Source organism: Varroa destructor, unplaced genomic scaffold, assembly GCF_002443255.2.
Source record: "Varroa destructor unplaced genomic scaffold, Vdes_3.0 BEIS01000002.1, whole genome shotgun sequence".
Taxonomy (NCBI): Eukaryota; Metazoa; Arthropoda; class Arachnida; order Mesostigmata; family Varroidae; genus Varroa; species Varroa destructor.
Window position 1 is genome coordinate 18951040 of NW_019211455.1, and position 14608 is coordinate 18965647.

General features: G+C 40.9%; 2 protein-coding genes and 1 long non-coding RNA gene across 5 annotated transcripts in view; 2 read left to right on the top strand and 1 right to left on the bottom strand.

The window, feature by feature from the left end:
• The window catches only part of LOC111245186 (uncharacterized), a 101958-nt gene extending 97044 nt beyond the window's left edge, over positions 1-4914 (top strand). For all 3 annotated transcript variants that reach the window (XM_086979220.1, XM_086979221.1, XM_086979222.1), the window contains one exon: positions 465-4914. In XM_086979220.1, the coding sequence (XP_086835346.1) occupies positions 465-915 (451 nt within the window). In that variant the 3' untranslated portion in view covers positions 916-4914. The remainder of the gene's footprint in view (positions 1-464) is intronic.
• A 189-nt stretch (positions 4915-5103) lies between these two features.
• Positions 5104-7920, bottom strand: LOC147757473 (uncharacterized). Its single transcript, XR_015320369.1, has 3 exons — positions 7494-7920; positions 6091-6301; positions 5104-5559 (listed from the first exon to the last, which is right to left on the bottom strand). It is a non-coding gene; the product is annotated as an uncharacterized LOC147757473 (long non-coding RNA).
• Positions 7921-12534: 4614 nt separating this feature from the next.
• LOC111245573 (uncharacterized) lies at positions 12535-13746 on the top strand. Its single transcript, XM_022794092.2, has 2 exons — positions 12535-12709; positions 13147-13746. Exons 1-2 carry the CDS (start codon positions 12698-12700, stop codon positions 13606-13608), a joined length of 474 nt encoding a protein of 157 aa, XP_022649827.1. The 5' UTR covers positions 12535-12697; the 3' UTR covers positions 13609-13746.
• Positions 13747-14608: the final 862 nt, after the last annotated feature.

Below are 14608 nucleotides of genomic sequence, written 5' to 3' on the forward strand. Positions count from 1 at the left end.
CCATAAGTTAGATAGGCAACAATGCCTACTAACATATATCTGAACCTAAGACTATAAACTTATTCTAAGTTTATAATATATATGTAAAAAGAATTTAAAAAATGTTACGGAAGTTCCAGCTGTTCTAGCACTTGCTATAACTTGATTTAGATCTGTAGATCGATATAAATACATTTTTTTGCTATTGGCAGTTAACTAAATGACTTCCAACAGTTCCAGCGTAGTTCCTTAGCTATGGCCGATATAGAGGCCTCTTTGCGCTAGTTCGAAACGTTCGTCGGAGTTCTGGATATTCCTCGATTCGTGTTCGAAAACACTGAGGGATATTCAGCCTGTTTTATTTCAAAGATAAATTCCATATTCATAGTCATTCTACCGTTAATTGTAATGATAATGCGAATAAACGCCATCGCCTTTTTTGTTCTGACCGCGTAATACCTTTATCTGTTCGTTGTGTGTCATAGACATCACCACCACCATCATCATCGACACGGCTTAGGTCCCGAACGTCGCCGTCTATCGTCTGCTAACCAAGGGATTCTTGCTGGTTCGGGAGCTGCCCATCGGTCAGAACTCCAGCGTTTAATGACGATTGCCGTTGATTCGGGCCTTATTTCGCCACCGGACAGTTCGCCGCTTATGTCGCCAGCTAATGAGAGTCCCAGCTCGCCAACGTTACCATCACAGCCATCCATTACTATGAAGCGGTTTCCGTTTGTGAGGCAAAAAGCCACCGCAGAGGAAAGTGGTAATATGGCTACGTCTTCATTATCGCACTCGTCGACAGCGCCCGCGGCCTCGATAGCTAAGGCGACCCCAATGGGAGCAGAAGTAGCAGACAATAGAAATGAGGTTGGCTCGTCAAATATTGGTAGCACCGCGAGTACAGGAAGCCACGATACTCCAATCGTTTGAAATAACGATAACAGTAGCGATCCAGAAGGCTCCGGACAATTGTCCAAATAATACGTAATCATATCATGCATCGTGTCGCATTCGTTTCCTTACAACGTCGAGCTGTCCAATCAATTAGCACTATAGCTGCAAGTATACTTAGTAATTATTAAGTCTCGATGACTTGGAGTTCGCCTCGGCAAGGAGATTTAGGGAAAAAAAAAATTAAAAAAAAAGATAAAAAAATTTCGCGCGAACTCTTTTCAACGAGCACTAATATTAACGCTATACTACGAGCTGCCAAAGCAGACGTACAGCGCGAGATGGAAACGGAGATCCATCGGTGTACACTTAAACGAAATAGAACCTTGTTGGCCTGTGAGTTGTTCAATGTAGAATCTGCATGAAATGAAAAAGCTCGCAAAAGGTACACCGTAGTTTCTCATGAGGTATTAATAATAGTTATTAATTTATTGTGATAATATCAGAGAAAAATGAACCTTTCATACGATATGACGAAACAACAAAAACCGTGTAGATTTCAAAAAATCTAACCGAAACGTTCAGGCAGAAAAAGGTGAAAGCACACCCAACTATTACGTCATTATCATTGCACACAGTGCCAGAATGTCCATTCAATGAACGCCAAGTGGGTATACATATACTTCGCGAGGTCGATGCGTGTTGCACTATCCAGCAACTGTGGTGGCATCGTTCCTCGGTCTTCTATTTGTCATCGCGGTGCTCCGTATCTGCGATACTGTTCAATTTTGAAGCGTAAAATAAACATAAATCACACATTTCTGTTATATAATGAGCCATATATTAAACACAGGGCTTGATACCTGACGAGTTGACCCAATGAGAAGGATTGATTGTATCAGTTTAACTAAACTGATAATACGTGCAATACGTCCTACCAGATTTTTGCCTCTTTGTTAGTGTTTTATCATATGATTTTTTGAGGAATCGCATTAGATACACCTTTAATTTTGCGCCTTTCAACGCCTATCGTTCGGAACGGGTACACTATAGATTGTAAAAAAAAAAAAAAAATAGAGGAAAAACCCTGTGGTTGCGGCCTGACATTATCAAAGTGTGAATTACAGCATTGTCCCTCAACAACCGCGTGTTTGTTAGTGAAATGACCATCATCATTATATGGATACATATATGTCTTAGTTAAAATAGAAAACAACACTTCTACTATTAGAATGATTATGATCGCTATGTACTATTGGTTATTAATTATGACGAATGATCAGTACAAGAGCTGATATACGGTGAGTACGCAACACCTGCCGACACTCCCTATGTAAACTTGAACTTCACAATTATGTCAATATTATGCGTACGTATATGTATGAACGTGATAGGTCTCTCTGACCACGAGAATGACGTGCCAAAAAAACTACTTGCTTTTTTCATTTCAGCCAAAGATAGTGGAATACCGTTCCTTCGGCTGAAAACCTGGCTAAAACTGGGCTCGTTTCCGCAGAAAAAAAGTTGGGCATCCCAGATTCATTCAGTTCTGTAACTCACTCAGATACGTCATGATAAAGTCAGAATCAGCCATGTGGATAGACCTCAGTCCGCTATCGAAATCTGCCATATACATGTTTCCGTCCGTCCGATACGCCGAACGAAGAGATTCATATACCCTGCATTAGCCATTAATTTCCTATGCAATACGAAAAAAAAAACTCGCATAAAAACTCTATAAACAACGTGTTGTTCTAAGCTGACTCACACAAAAAAAACATTTAACGGCAGCACAATTTCAGATACAGTGACATGGTACCAACAATACTCTTCTTGATTTAGACAAGTTTTGTGAGTGTCCGTGTACATATGATACAGACCTTTATAGTGTTTAACACCTTCAAATTATAGGGAGAGCATCTTAAAACTAATCCACCAATTTCAAGGTGCTCAACACGAAAACGACGATGCTTTATCTGACTGACTCTATTAGACAGCGAAATGAACTGCGAGATGGGCAAGCCGTGACTCATTTGGATAATCAAGATACGTGGTACAAATATGCGCGAATCTCTTCGTTCGCGGTGGGATCACTAGCCAAGTCTATATCGTCCTTTTTCCACGACCCAAAAAAAGCATCATATATTTTACCTATTTTCCATTCCTTCCGCTTCACCTGCTCAAGCCATTGTCACATGTCGCTTGATAGTAGTGGATGGGACCAAAAAATAGTCATATGGTAAATCGTGTCCATTTGGGCACAGCTAAGACTTGAAACATTTGCGTCTACGAATGATCTGGAAAGAATTTCTAGAATTACGAAAACTTTCATCTAGGCTCGTGCCTGTCACATATCCTCCGTCATTGGCTGGCCACTTCCAACATTCATACATCTGTATAAATCACACAACAGACAGCGCACTAATCAAACCAAGACCCCGACCTTCCTGGAAAAACGAGGTCTCATTAGAATACCGTCGACAGTTCAACATTACCAGCCATGTTACACTATATCATACAACCAATGTATAAGGTCAGTGTACATAGGGACTGAATACAGCGCAGGTTTCGAGAAAATATGCGAGCCGTTATTGGTAATGATGATGATGATGATGATAGATAGATAGATAGATAGGAACAAAGATCATGAGCTAATAGCCCTTAACTATTCAGCTGCCCAAATACAGCATGAACAACTTTGCCCACCTTCCCAGAAGCCGTTTTTCTATGGACCGACCAACAGATATGATCCTATACGATAATGGTAACCCAGTGCAATGTCCTATGTCGACAGATGATCTGGATACATGGATTTTTTTTACCCCACCTTTGTGTACCTACTGACTTAACCAATAGTATTAAAGACCAATGAATAAGCGGGATCTCAACACTAAGTCAGGACATTTCGAGTTGTTCAAATTTTGATTAGCGACGATACGTTTATGCGATACGTTCTGCGTTCGATTATTTTTATAGCGCGATGCTTCAGAGCGAACCTTAGACCGCGATGAGCTTACACATTTCCGAATGAGAAAATGAAACTATAAGCTTGTAGGTTTCTAATGTTTTCTTGTACACGAGGCCAGTTCTAGCAGAGAGAAAACGGGCGATAGGACCTAACCTGGATATTGATACTATTTGTTCCGTTACAGCTCAAGTTTACTGAGGGGGCTCGTCAGTTTGCCAGATAATTTTACAAATACGCAGTACGTTTGCCAAAGCAGGGTCCCATTTATTTAGCCCCGTAGCATAGCTAACGTGAGGAGCTACCCGATACAAGTATTTGAGTCCCTTCTTGAATAAGACAAACACCCATGTTTCCTGGCCCCAGCACCGGTTATCTGGATGCCCTTAATTTAACAACGTACAACGAGCATTGAGTTCGTGGCGAACAGATAATAAAAGATAGAATTTTTATAGCCGGATCTTTGAAGTCTCGTAGTGTGCACTAGTGTAAATTTCATCTGTGTCTAACAAAATTCAAGCCTACAACGGCACATGCGCTTTTTATAAGCTTCATTATAAGTTTTTATAAGCTTGCATTTGTCGTTATACTTACAAGGTATCGACAACTCAAATGAGCATCGTTCTATCAATTCGGAAGGGAGCGCTTACGGCTTATTTTAAAACTAGCCTAAAAACTCGCTCGTCCACGTAGAATCTATATAAAGTATATCCAGTTAGCAAAAACGCCACTCGTTGTACGTAAGTTTGTCTGGATAGAAGACATTCGGGTAACTGTCTGCGTACTAATGTTACATTTGTAGAAACAAAGAAAGACAAACAGTTCAAGCACAAATTTGAGTAAGCTTTGAAGTATGAATAATATGCATAGATGTATAAATCGACTTGATGACGATTCTGGCGTGAAAGAAGTGATGTATTAATGACGGATATATAGACGCAGAACCACAGCGTACTTTTTTGCCTGCGTACACATAAATCAGTAAACAATATGAAAGCATATCAAGTCGTATGAACAAAAATAACATTATACTGATATAATAAATATAATAAATTTAGACAATTTACAACTAAACACGCACGGTGTCCTTGGCGTTCACGGCGAGTAAATAGTTAACTATCTATATAGTGATTCTTCTTGATTACGATCACGCAACAACGTATCTTTACGGGTAAGTTACCTGGAGGCTGAAGGTCCTCTGGCCCTAATTTTGCCCCTATAGGGCTCACAGCAAAGTGACAACTTGGTTAACTTTCACTTCATCTTTACATGCATATTCTTTTTCTAACTGTCACTGTTTTATGATACAAAATAGCCAACCTAGCGTTGGATCGAGCACGTATAATACAGCGTTTGGATGTTCAAGGTCGTCGGCGTAAAAAGCCTTTAGCTGCAGATCTATTGTCTTGGCGACAGTTAGTAAATACGAAGCACAACACACTAAATTTGCTTCTAATGTACTACCATCCGTATTCTGGACAAATCAATTAAACACGCTTTTTAAAAAATTGAGGTTAGTTCAAACATTTTGTTGTTTGTGAGAGTCAGCCTTCACACGTGTTGTGAGCGAAGTTCTTAGATGTTATGGCAGGATACTTTCTGACTGCAACCTGAGAGCTCGACATCTTTCTCCTTCCGTAATCTCTTCTAAGTGAGATTTTGCGTTCTTGTTGGCCATTTTCGTTCGTGTAGATGTCCCAGTCCTCTCGAGCCGGCCGCTGAAAATGTGGGTGCATGTAAGTAGATGAAAGAAAAGCAAGTTACGCTTACCCGAAGATCACCGCACGAAAATGTAACAGAAAGGCTTGATTTTATCATAAATGAAAGTGTATTGGATTTAGGGATTATGCAATGGTTCCTATCTTTACGGTGCCGCTGTCGTCTTTTCGTTTCCATAGTTTTCACAATCACTGTTTTAAACATTTATCAAGTACATAACATAACGTTTGGAGTGTTTAGTTTACTAAACGATATATTATACTTTGTAGGATGTAATTTGCCAACGATGATTGCTGTCAACACAATGATTTCGTCAGAAATGCACGAAGGTTCTTGTCTCCTCATTTTAAAAACAGAGCGTAGTTTAACATTTGATTAAGAGTCATGAAAAGCTTCGGCTCCTATTAGTAGAATCAATGAATTTCGTTTAAATACGCTTGTTTGTTTGTTTGTTTGTTTGTTCGTTCGTCCGTCATGAATAATACTCAGTGGTTGAATTCAATAGACATAGTTTACGTGATGGTCCTCACCGCTTCCAAAATGACATCGTAAACACGGATTTTGGAGTTGTTGTTGTTGTTGTTGTCGACTTGAGCGGCGAGTTGGAATAGCTTTCTCTAGATCGGCGTTTTTGCCCTTACGTGCCTCAGCCAACCAAGGTCAGGTGAAAGGTGGCGCCAACGAGGGCCAGAGTTGATACAATGAAGAACCTGCGCATTATGCCGAACTAGCACAGTCAAGCTGATACATGTGAAAAAGGTAGTAATCAATATAATGAAATGTGTTTTTGTATAGATCTATTATCAGTTCAAAACAAACCATTCACATAGAGGAAATGACACGTATCCATTGAAAACTATGCTATACACAGAACAGTGTAGGACATAAAGGTACTTCCCCTTGACATCTCCTGACATTTGCCAAAAAATAATTTCACATAATTTATGGCACGAGGCTATAATGAGAAAGTTATTGCAATTAAGGGCGAACTTATCAATTGTAGATTGTTACCAGTTGTTCGATTCTTGCATAGTCGCTCTGTGACGAGGATCGCTTAGACTATTATAAGCCCCCCTCTGAAAAGGTATTGCCACTAACGTGGTAGACGTATATACATATGCCTACAACGTTACGATGTGGCAGATGTTGCAGTCGGGGCACATTAGCAAAATATTCCGGTGGGCGGCTGAAATAGCGCAAGGTTTTCTAAGAGATGCATCCCTCTGATGAGGGTTCGTTTAAGGATGACTTTGTTCAAGGGAAGAATTGTAGAGGTAGAATTATCTAATTGACCTATGGTGTATCTATCGCAACCGTCAAAGAAAACATTTGTAGTGACTTGAAATAAAAATAGAGCGACACAGTACCCATGATAATTTCGAATGAGTAAACTAATACGTGTAACGTATGACGTTTTCTATCCGGACGAGGTATTAATCAACGGGCGCTGTTAGAGTGGTAAACGAATTTGTTCTGGTGTCTCTGCTAAGTAGACCTTGTTCGCTCTTGGGCTGGTCCGCATTACTTACTATGGACTTTATATAACATATCCTTTGAGCAATTGTAATTAACAATACTCCATTATAGAAGGGAAACTTTTAAGAGATATATATATTGAACTTTAGAATGAGAACGCAATCGTTCTATGATGCATACATGCAAATAGAGATGAGCTAGCGTTTGCCAACGATTTCCGCAACCAATGCGAAATAGAATTAGGAGAAATGTTGTAAGCACAATTTCTCGCCCCGGTGGCATACTTTGTAGTTACTCTAGCTGGTACATCCAAACTCAACGTATTGTAGAAAGTTTCGGTACGAAAGGTACCACGAATTAAATCTAGATACGCTATGTAAAGAAAACATGTGTATTTAACACTTTGAAGAAGGAGAAACGAAAGTGTAACATAACTAAGACATAATATCTTACTTACCTTTTCGAAGGACCGTAGAACAAAGGTGTCCGTAGACTAGCAACACATCAAGCCACTACACGGGAGAGTTAAACAAAGGCGCATTTTTTCCTCTTCGGGTAGATTGAAAACAAAAAGAAATGAGCTAGTCTAGAATAAGGGTAGGCACCCTTGAGATAACCACCTCTACCATTCCTTGGCGTACACACAACTACTTCATCCGCTATGGCGTGAAAGAAGATGCGGTTTCGAGTAATCCTTATCTTACGTTATATCTATCTAGACAAACGTTGCTTTTTATTTCTTCAGTATATGAATGTACCAATCGTCCAGGCCAGTAGTAAATATACGTGAAATTCCGTCAAAAAAAATTGAATTTAAGAAATGAGAAAGCACATCAGTGTGACCTTCGTCTGCTGCGTTCTTTGAGCAGATTTCCCATGAGTCGAATTTTCGTGGAAGCGTATTAAGCGGATCCAACCAAAACGGTATCTATCATGTACATTTGCTAGATTGCTCATCATGACACGTAAAAGCTTCGTGAAAAAGACAAAATCATACGCGCTTAACTAGTTACAGAAGTGACGTACACGTCTATTTATTGCAGGGCAGGTAGTAATACCTAGTTGAATCGTTATTTCGTAAACATTCTGTGGCAGCAGAAACGGGCTTCGATACATCGCTTAGGTGCACAGATACCAAATACATAATACGTTGATTTTGTCATGTATTTCTTGTAAGTTTTCTATAAGAGAAAAAAACAAAAAAAAAACTATCGAGAACGATTTTCACATTAGCGAATGTATTGCAATGCACGTATTGTTGTTACTGCAAATACGTATGCCTCTTATAAGCATTATAGTAACCTATTTTTTTTTCAGTTTTATTTTACTTTAAACACTCCGTAGGTTACGTACTACTGCGCTAACCGGTTTGTGACATAATTTGTTAGGTCGAGTTAATGATTTTCAATTGAGTACAGGGAAAATTACGATGTGTGATGGTAATGAAGATTATTCGTACAGTCTAGTCATAATGCTTTCTCTCTTGTGCCACGTACGGCATAGTCAGCCTATGTGAGACTTCGCAGCGCTCTTGCCTTTGTTACGCTTAGCGGAGTTTTCGTCTACTCGATGAATCAATTTTTACTAGCCTGCGAATACCACATGTTCATAGGTTTAAAAAAAAAAGAAGACAAAACAAAAAAACAAGTATGATCACTTGGTGCGTTAAACGAATTTCTAAACTACTTCTGTCTTCCATACACATTGCGGCATCATGCCTGCCTCTTACCATTAAAGATTAACTTCAGCAGTATTTGTCTCCGACTGAAGGACAACAGCCGCCGAAGACGAACTCCCTCGAAGGAACGAAGATCCTCCCAAACAAAAAGTTCATGTCGAAGCTAGTGAGCAGCGATACTGGCTTTCGACTGTGAAGAACTACTGGCAAATTTGTTGGAGAGGCGATGATATAACGTATTGATCAAATCGTTATGATCTCGTCTGCGACTAACGTTAATTTTGTCATGTTGGTGACTTGATCTCTTCCCTAAAGATCGGTCAAGCATCCATTGGTGGCCGGAGGTTGTTTTTGTGTTAACTCCTCTAGCCTCCTTGGGCAGTTCGATTGCAATACCGAGTTGACGACCCCGTTTCGACATAGTTTACCAGATGAATTAGGATTTTTCTACAACAGCATTGCGTAAACTAACAAAGTATTTACGAACCGATTTTTCTGCTAAAAGATTAAACGTGTACGTTGTTTGATAACGGTTTAGGTAGTCTTTGATGTTACGGTCGCTTCATTCTTCTCTTGCTTGCACCAGTGTTGTTAGTAACTGGCAACCCCAACGTTGGTAGGATCGAGCGAGCGGTTGTAGCATTGTTGGAAACAGACAAAGCAGTGAAAAGGCAAATCGCTATATTAAAGACCCTAGAAGGTCACAGGTAGAGCTCTGATTTCATCATCGGAACGAATCAGAAGAATTTTATCCAATGCTCGCTTAAAAAAAACGCGTCGACGCTTTACCGTATACGAGTAACAGCGGTTCCGCAAACTAACCAAAAATTACCTAAAAATGTATCTAAATTCTCCTCAAAATGGCAAATCGTATCAAACCGGACTTACATGCTGTCGAAACTTAAACGATACCCTGTAACTTCTTTGACAACTTCTGGTACCTGAATTTTTTTCCAAATACCAAAATTTCTCAGTAGGGCTTTCTCGATCAGCCCAGTTTGGTTTGCAGCCACACTACAGGTTATTGATTTAAGTTAGCAGACCGTTACTCGATCGATTGTGCGATATAACACATGTTTATACTTCAGCAGGTAATATAATGCCTATACTTAGTAAAAAAAAAAAACATTAATTCAAAAGATGAATATTGTTATTATTTGCTCGTTCGTGCTTAGTTCTCTCAGCAGCGCTGGTGTAAACGCAGTCAGTTCTGCTCCCTCTATAGTACGATCGCTAATTGTTGCGGTTCTCCCACACTGCAGCACCTCCCTAGTTGGAAAAATCGATCTTAATAGTCATATGCTCATTACCTATAATGAAATTATCTATATTATCTTATTTTCGTATTTATAATAACGCTACTGTATTGTTTTCCCATTCAAACGGAACGTGTTTTGCATAACTGGCTATCGGTATATCGTCGGTATATGTCGCTTAATTACGGAATGCTCAGCTCGTGACGCTATATATAATATTCGTTAGTAGATCTGTTTCTTGTGTCCCTGAGACATTTCCATGCGTTACATAGCCCGTTACGTCGACTACAATGCGCCTACGATGCCACAGACGCTACAATGTATTGCACCAGCAAAGTCGAGATAGATACAGCATGAGTGAAATACGCTATTGAAGAAGTAGGATGATGTTGAATAGGAACTATCAAAACAAGCACGTATTACCGTAAAGCACATGCATCCATAAATACGTGTTTTTGTTTATGTGTATAGCTTAAAAAGGGAACAGATTTGGCCTACTCTATTATTTTATCGTAGTGGTATTCTAAAAGCGAAGATCTAACATAGCTCTTAGCTAGCAAGTATGATACGTCATGGATTACGGTTGACGTGTGAAGGCTACCTACGACATCGAACAGCTCCGTTGCGACATTAGAATTATTCCAGAATGACTTTGGATAACTGAAGCAGTTTAGTGACGCACTACTATTCCGCGCGTTCATATATTTACTTGGCACAAATCATTGCTTTTTGTTGCTATAAATATGGCATCATTTCAGATCCCTTCAATGTTACAAAGAACCGTGGCGCAATAATGTTATTAGTTAATTGGCGTACACTGGAGGCTTTGGATCATTGGCCTCGTAGAGACGTACATGATCTAATATTTATGTCCTCTACTCGTTTTTCTAGTTTATGATTAAAATCCGGAAAATTATTTAGTAACGGCGGGGCAACACACAAGGCTCTACTTTCACGACGTTCGTTCCACAAACTGTCCAACCAAAGTATTGTCTGGAGCTGTCTTAAGCTGTGTATTGCTGGATGTTTTTTGTGTTTTATAAAGCTTTAGAGTAAAGTGCCCACTACTTCATTTATCACTGGTGTATGTTTCGGACCTATCGCAATAAATGTGTGAACCCAGGAATTAAACGAGTACTGGTTTTTATCGAGAGATTAAAGAAATTAATTAATGGCATGATTTTTGTAAGGTGCTTGCGTACTTGATGGGTATATTTAGTTACCTGTGGAAAATACTCTTCTAATACAGATAAATAGTGGCACTGAACGAGCTTTCAAAATGAGCCGTAAAACTATATTTGTCGTTTCATATATAATACAAAAACCGTAGCTATAGTTATTTTCGATTCGAATTTTCCCGCCTTTAGGATGTGATTTCACTTTGATACTCTAACAATACGTTCCTAATATCTTAAGCCAAGAGATCAAATACGGATAGATCAAGCTGCGCCACCACTAACTGTTCGCGTGTTGTTATTGTCGTTGAAGTTTTCTGTATTTGTTTTCTGTTCATGTTGATGACTTTCGATTCTGGGCCACTTCTCCCTTCTGGACTTGTAATGCGTCCTTCGTTGTCTTCACATATGATCATCGTCTTATCGCGTTCAATTCCCCTCCATCTTTCTGTTATACCTGTGCGAACTTGTACAAAACGCCAATCCACTTCGGCACAGAGAGAAAGCACATGAAATAGACTAACATTAAATGATCGCCTCGAGTGACAGATGGTCTTCGGTACTCACACACTATCACATAACGAAAGGCACATGCTAATTTTCCACTGCCCAAGGTATCCACAGGTGTTGATACGATTATTAGCTCAGGTCATTGCGCCCGGAGCCGGATCTCGAAGCTTCTTTTATTTTCCATTGCCGCACAATTTGCTGGAAGTGGTAGCCAGTCTCGTGATCGGTCAGTGACTGTTAGGGTTTTTTATTTGTTCATCGCTTAGACCATCGAATCGATCGTCACTCGATTTGGCCACTACGGAGGCTAGATAGTGATCGTGGATCGCCGGAAGGCCGGGCGTCTCGTTGGCCCGCGTGCCTACGTTCGGCTCCGGCGGTGAACAAGGTCGAAGTAAGGAATTCTGTTACATCGGTAGCAAATTTAAGCGGTATTCGCATACTGATTTGATCTGGCTTTTTATTACCGGTGGGGTAACAGCCATCACATCGCTCCCACTTCGGCCCGCAAAAACAAGATGCCCAGGGAGGGGCATTGGGGTGTTCGATGATGCAGGTGAATACTGGAAGCACAGTGTGGTCGCTGTTAGCCAAAGCGGGAAGATACAGAATGCACTGCTTGCCTATATGCAACTCAGTGTTTACGAACTGTCTACGGCTGACGCGCTGGATGGGATGCTCCGGAAGAGAGTGACGCCGCCGAAATGTCTCAAGGCCACTGGCGGACTGTAGGGACGGGAAGATAAAAGCGAAGATTAAACAGAAGCTGAAGAGGGTTACGATGTGCGCTGAAGAAAAAGGGTGGTGACGGTAGCAGCGGTCGCGCCACATGGTGGAGGGCGGCTGCAAAGCCGGCACTGGAGTAATACACTGCGGTTTGTTGACTGGATGGAAACGGTGCCGAACCGAAGGGAGGTCTACCCTCTCGGCACTACTCGTCACTGGGCTGGGCCTGCTGCCACTTACCGTTTGCACTATTTAAGCCAAAATCCGACACTGGCGAGTTTGTGTTCAACTTCCGATCACAGAAATAGCAAACAGCATGCGCGCCGTCGTAAGTATCTTACTTTTGAGCTAAAGTTTTGCGTTCAGATTATATTGATTGTGTTTGAATGATTAGACTTTTTGAGGACGCCGGTGTACTCGCTGTTTAATTGATAAAATACGGTTTAAGGTGATATTCATCTGGCGATTTTTAGATAACAAGTCCCTTTCTCGCTTAACCATCTTAATGTGAAGAAAGTAGAACGCTCACTTTAACTAGGAAATTTGAAATAGCTATCGTATGGTAACAGACATTAAAGGATGGTCCTGCTAGGCCTTGTGCGGCGATTAGCATTCACATTGTGCTCACAAAGTTGGCTTTATCCACACGATCTCTGGTCGAACATTTCTTATTCTGATTAGACAAGACACTTAACGCGAACCCTAGATTTTGTGTATGATCTTCCACTGAGCTCGCTTCTTAATTATCCTATTGCTTCTGCCTAGACTGTCATCGCTCTTGCCGCAGTCGCCTACCAGGCTTCCGCTGGCGTCGCCAGTTACTACGCTGCCCCTTATCACTATGCGAGCGCTCACTACGCGGCTCCTGTTTATCATCAGCCTGCGGTGGCCTACGTTGCTCCTGTAGTGAAGACTGCCCATGTCGCCTACGCTACTCCAGTCGTCAAGGCTGCACCAGTCGCTTACACTGCTCCCGTCCTTCGAGCTACTCCGGTCGCTGTGGCCGCACCTGTGGTTAAAACAGCTCCCGTTTCGACTTCATACACAACCTTCACAAAGACCGTTCATGCTCCCACTGTAGCGTACGCAGCGCCTGTTGCCAAGGTTGCTGCCCCTGTTGCTTATGCTGCACCCGCGCTGGGCTATGCCGCTCCGGTGGTCAAGTCATACGGACTTGCCCCTGCCTATTATGGCTACGGATACGGCGCCACCTACATCAAGAAGTAAACCGGAAATCCGGTTAATAAGCACTAGGCTTTCTTGCTTGTAAAAATACGGTCACACTCTCACATAGTGCCATTCATTGCGGAAGATAAGAAACAATAATAATAAAGCAATGACGAATTACCACCTTTGATCATAAAATGATTGTGTTATATTTTGTGTTTGAATGAGATATTGGCGTGGCAAGGCGTAGGTGGACTGTAAGGCATGAAATCATCACATTCGGTTTAAACGTCTTTTATTGATGAACGGTGACTTCATTGACTTAATCGCCTATTAGTGGTAAGCACAACGAACTGCTTCAGCTAGACATGTATCAAAATAATGGATTCCCAGCAAATTATCGTATGCTCGTGTCGGAAGTCTGTTATGCGCTAAAGACATCGGTCCCGATATTTCCAGGTACGAGTACCTGAATAGTCCGTTCGCCCCGATCCTCTGACAGCAAAGTAGCTATTTTCTTAAGGATGTTAAAGGCTAGTACATTATGAAGATCAGACTTCAATGCTAATGATGTGTCCGCCTGGTACCGTGGGGCTCTTACTCTTTTAAGCCTTAACTCCGTATACATGTTGAATCAAGATTTAAAACTATACCAAATATTACCTCAGACAAAGCTGGTGGATTTGTAACTTCATTAATCGCTACTCCCTATACCCTTCAGCCTAAGTCTTCACCTCACAGTTCCGCTGAGAAGTTATATATGACCATATAAATACGGATCAGAGCGCTGCTCTGTCGCACAGTCACGATTAGTCATGCGAAGTTTTTTTAATATTACCCGCTCTGATATTAATACATTTGTAACGAAGATCTATAATGATTAATGACCAAAATAAAAAGCAGCTTTCAAAACCAAACAGGCACTCCAGGCCGAGAGTCGGCCAAAAAATATAAGTGAAGACTGATGTAATTCTGCTGTACATAATCGTGATCATTAGCGATCGTTTCAGGTTTTTCGAAGGTATTCGAAATAAATACACGTTATACATTTGTAATAGAT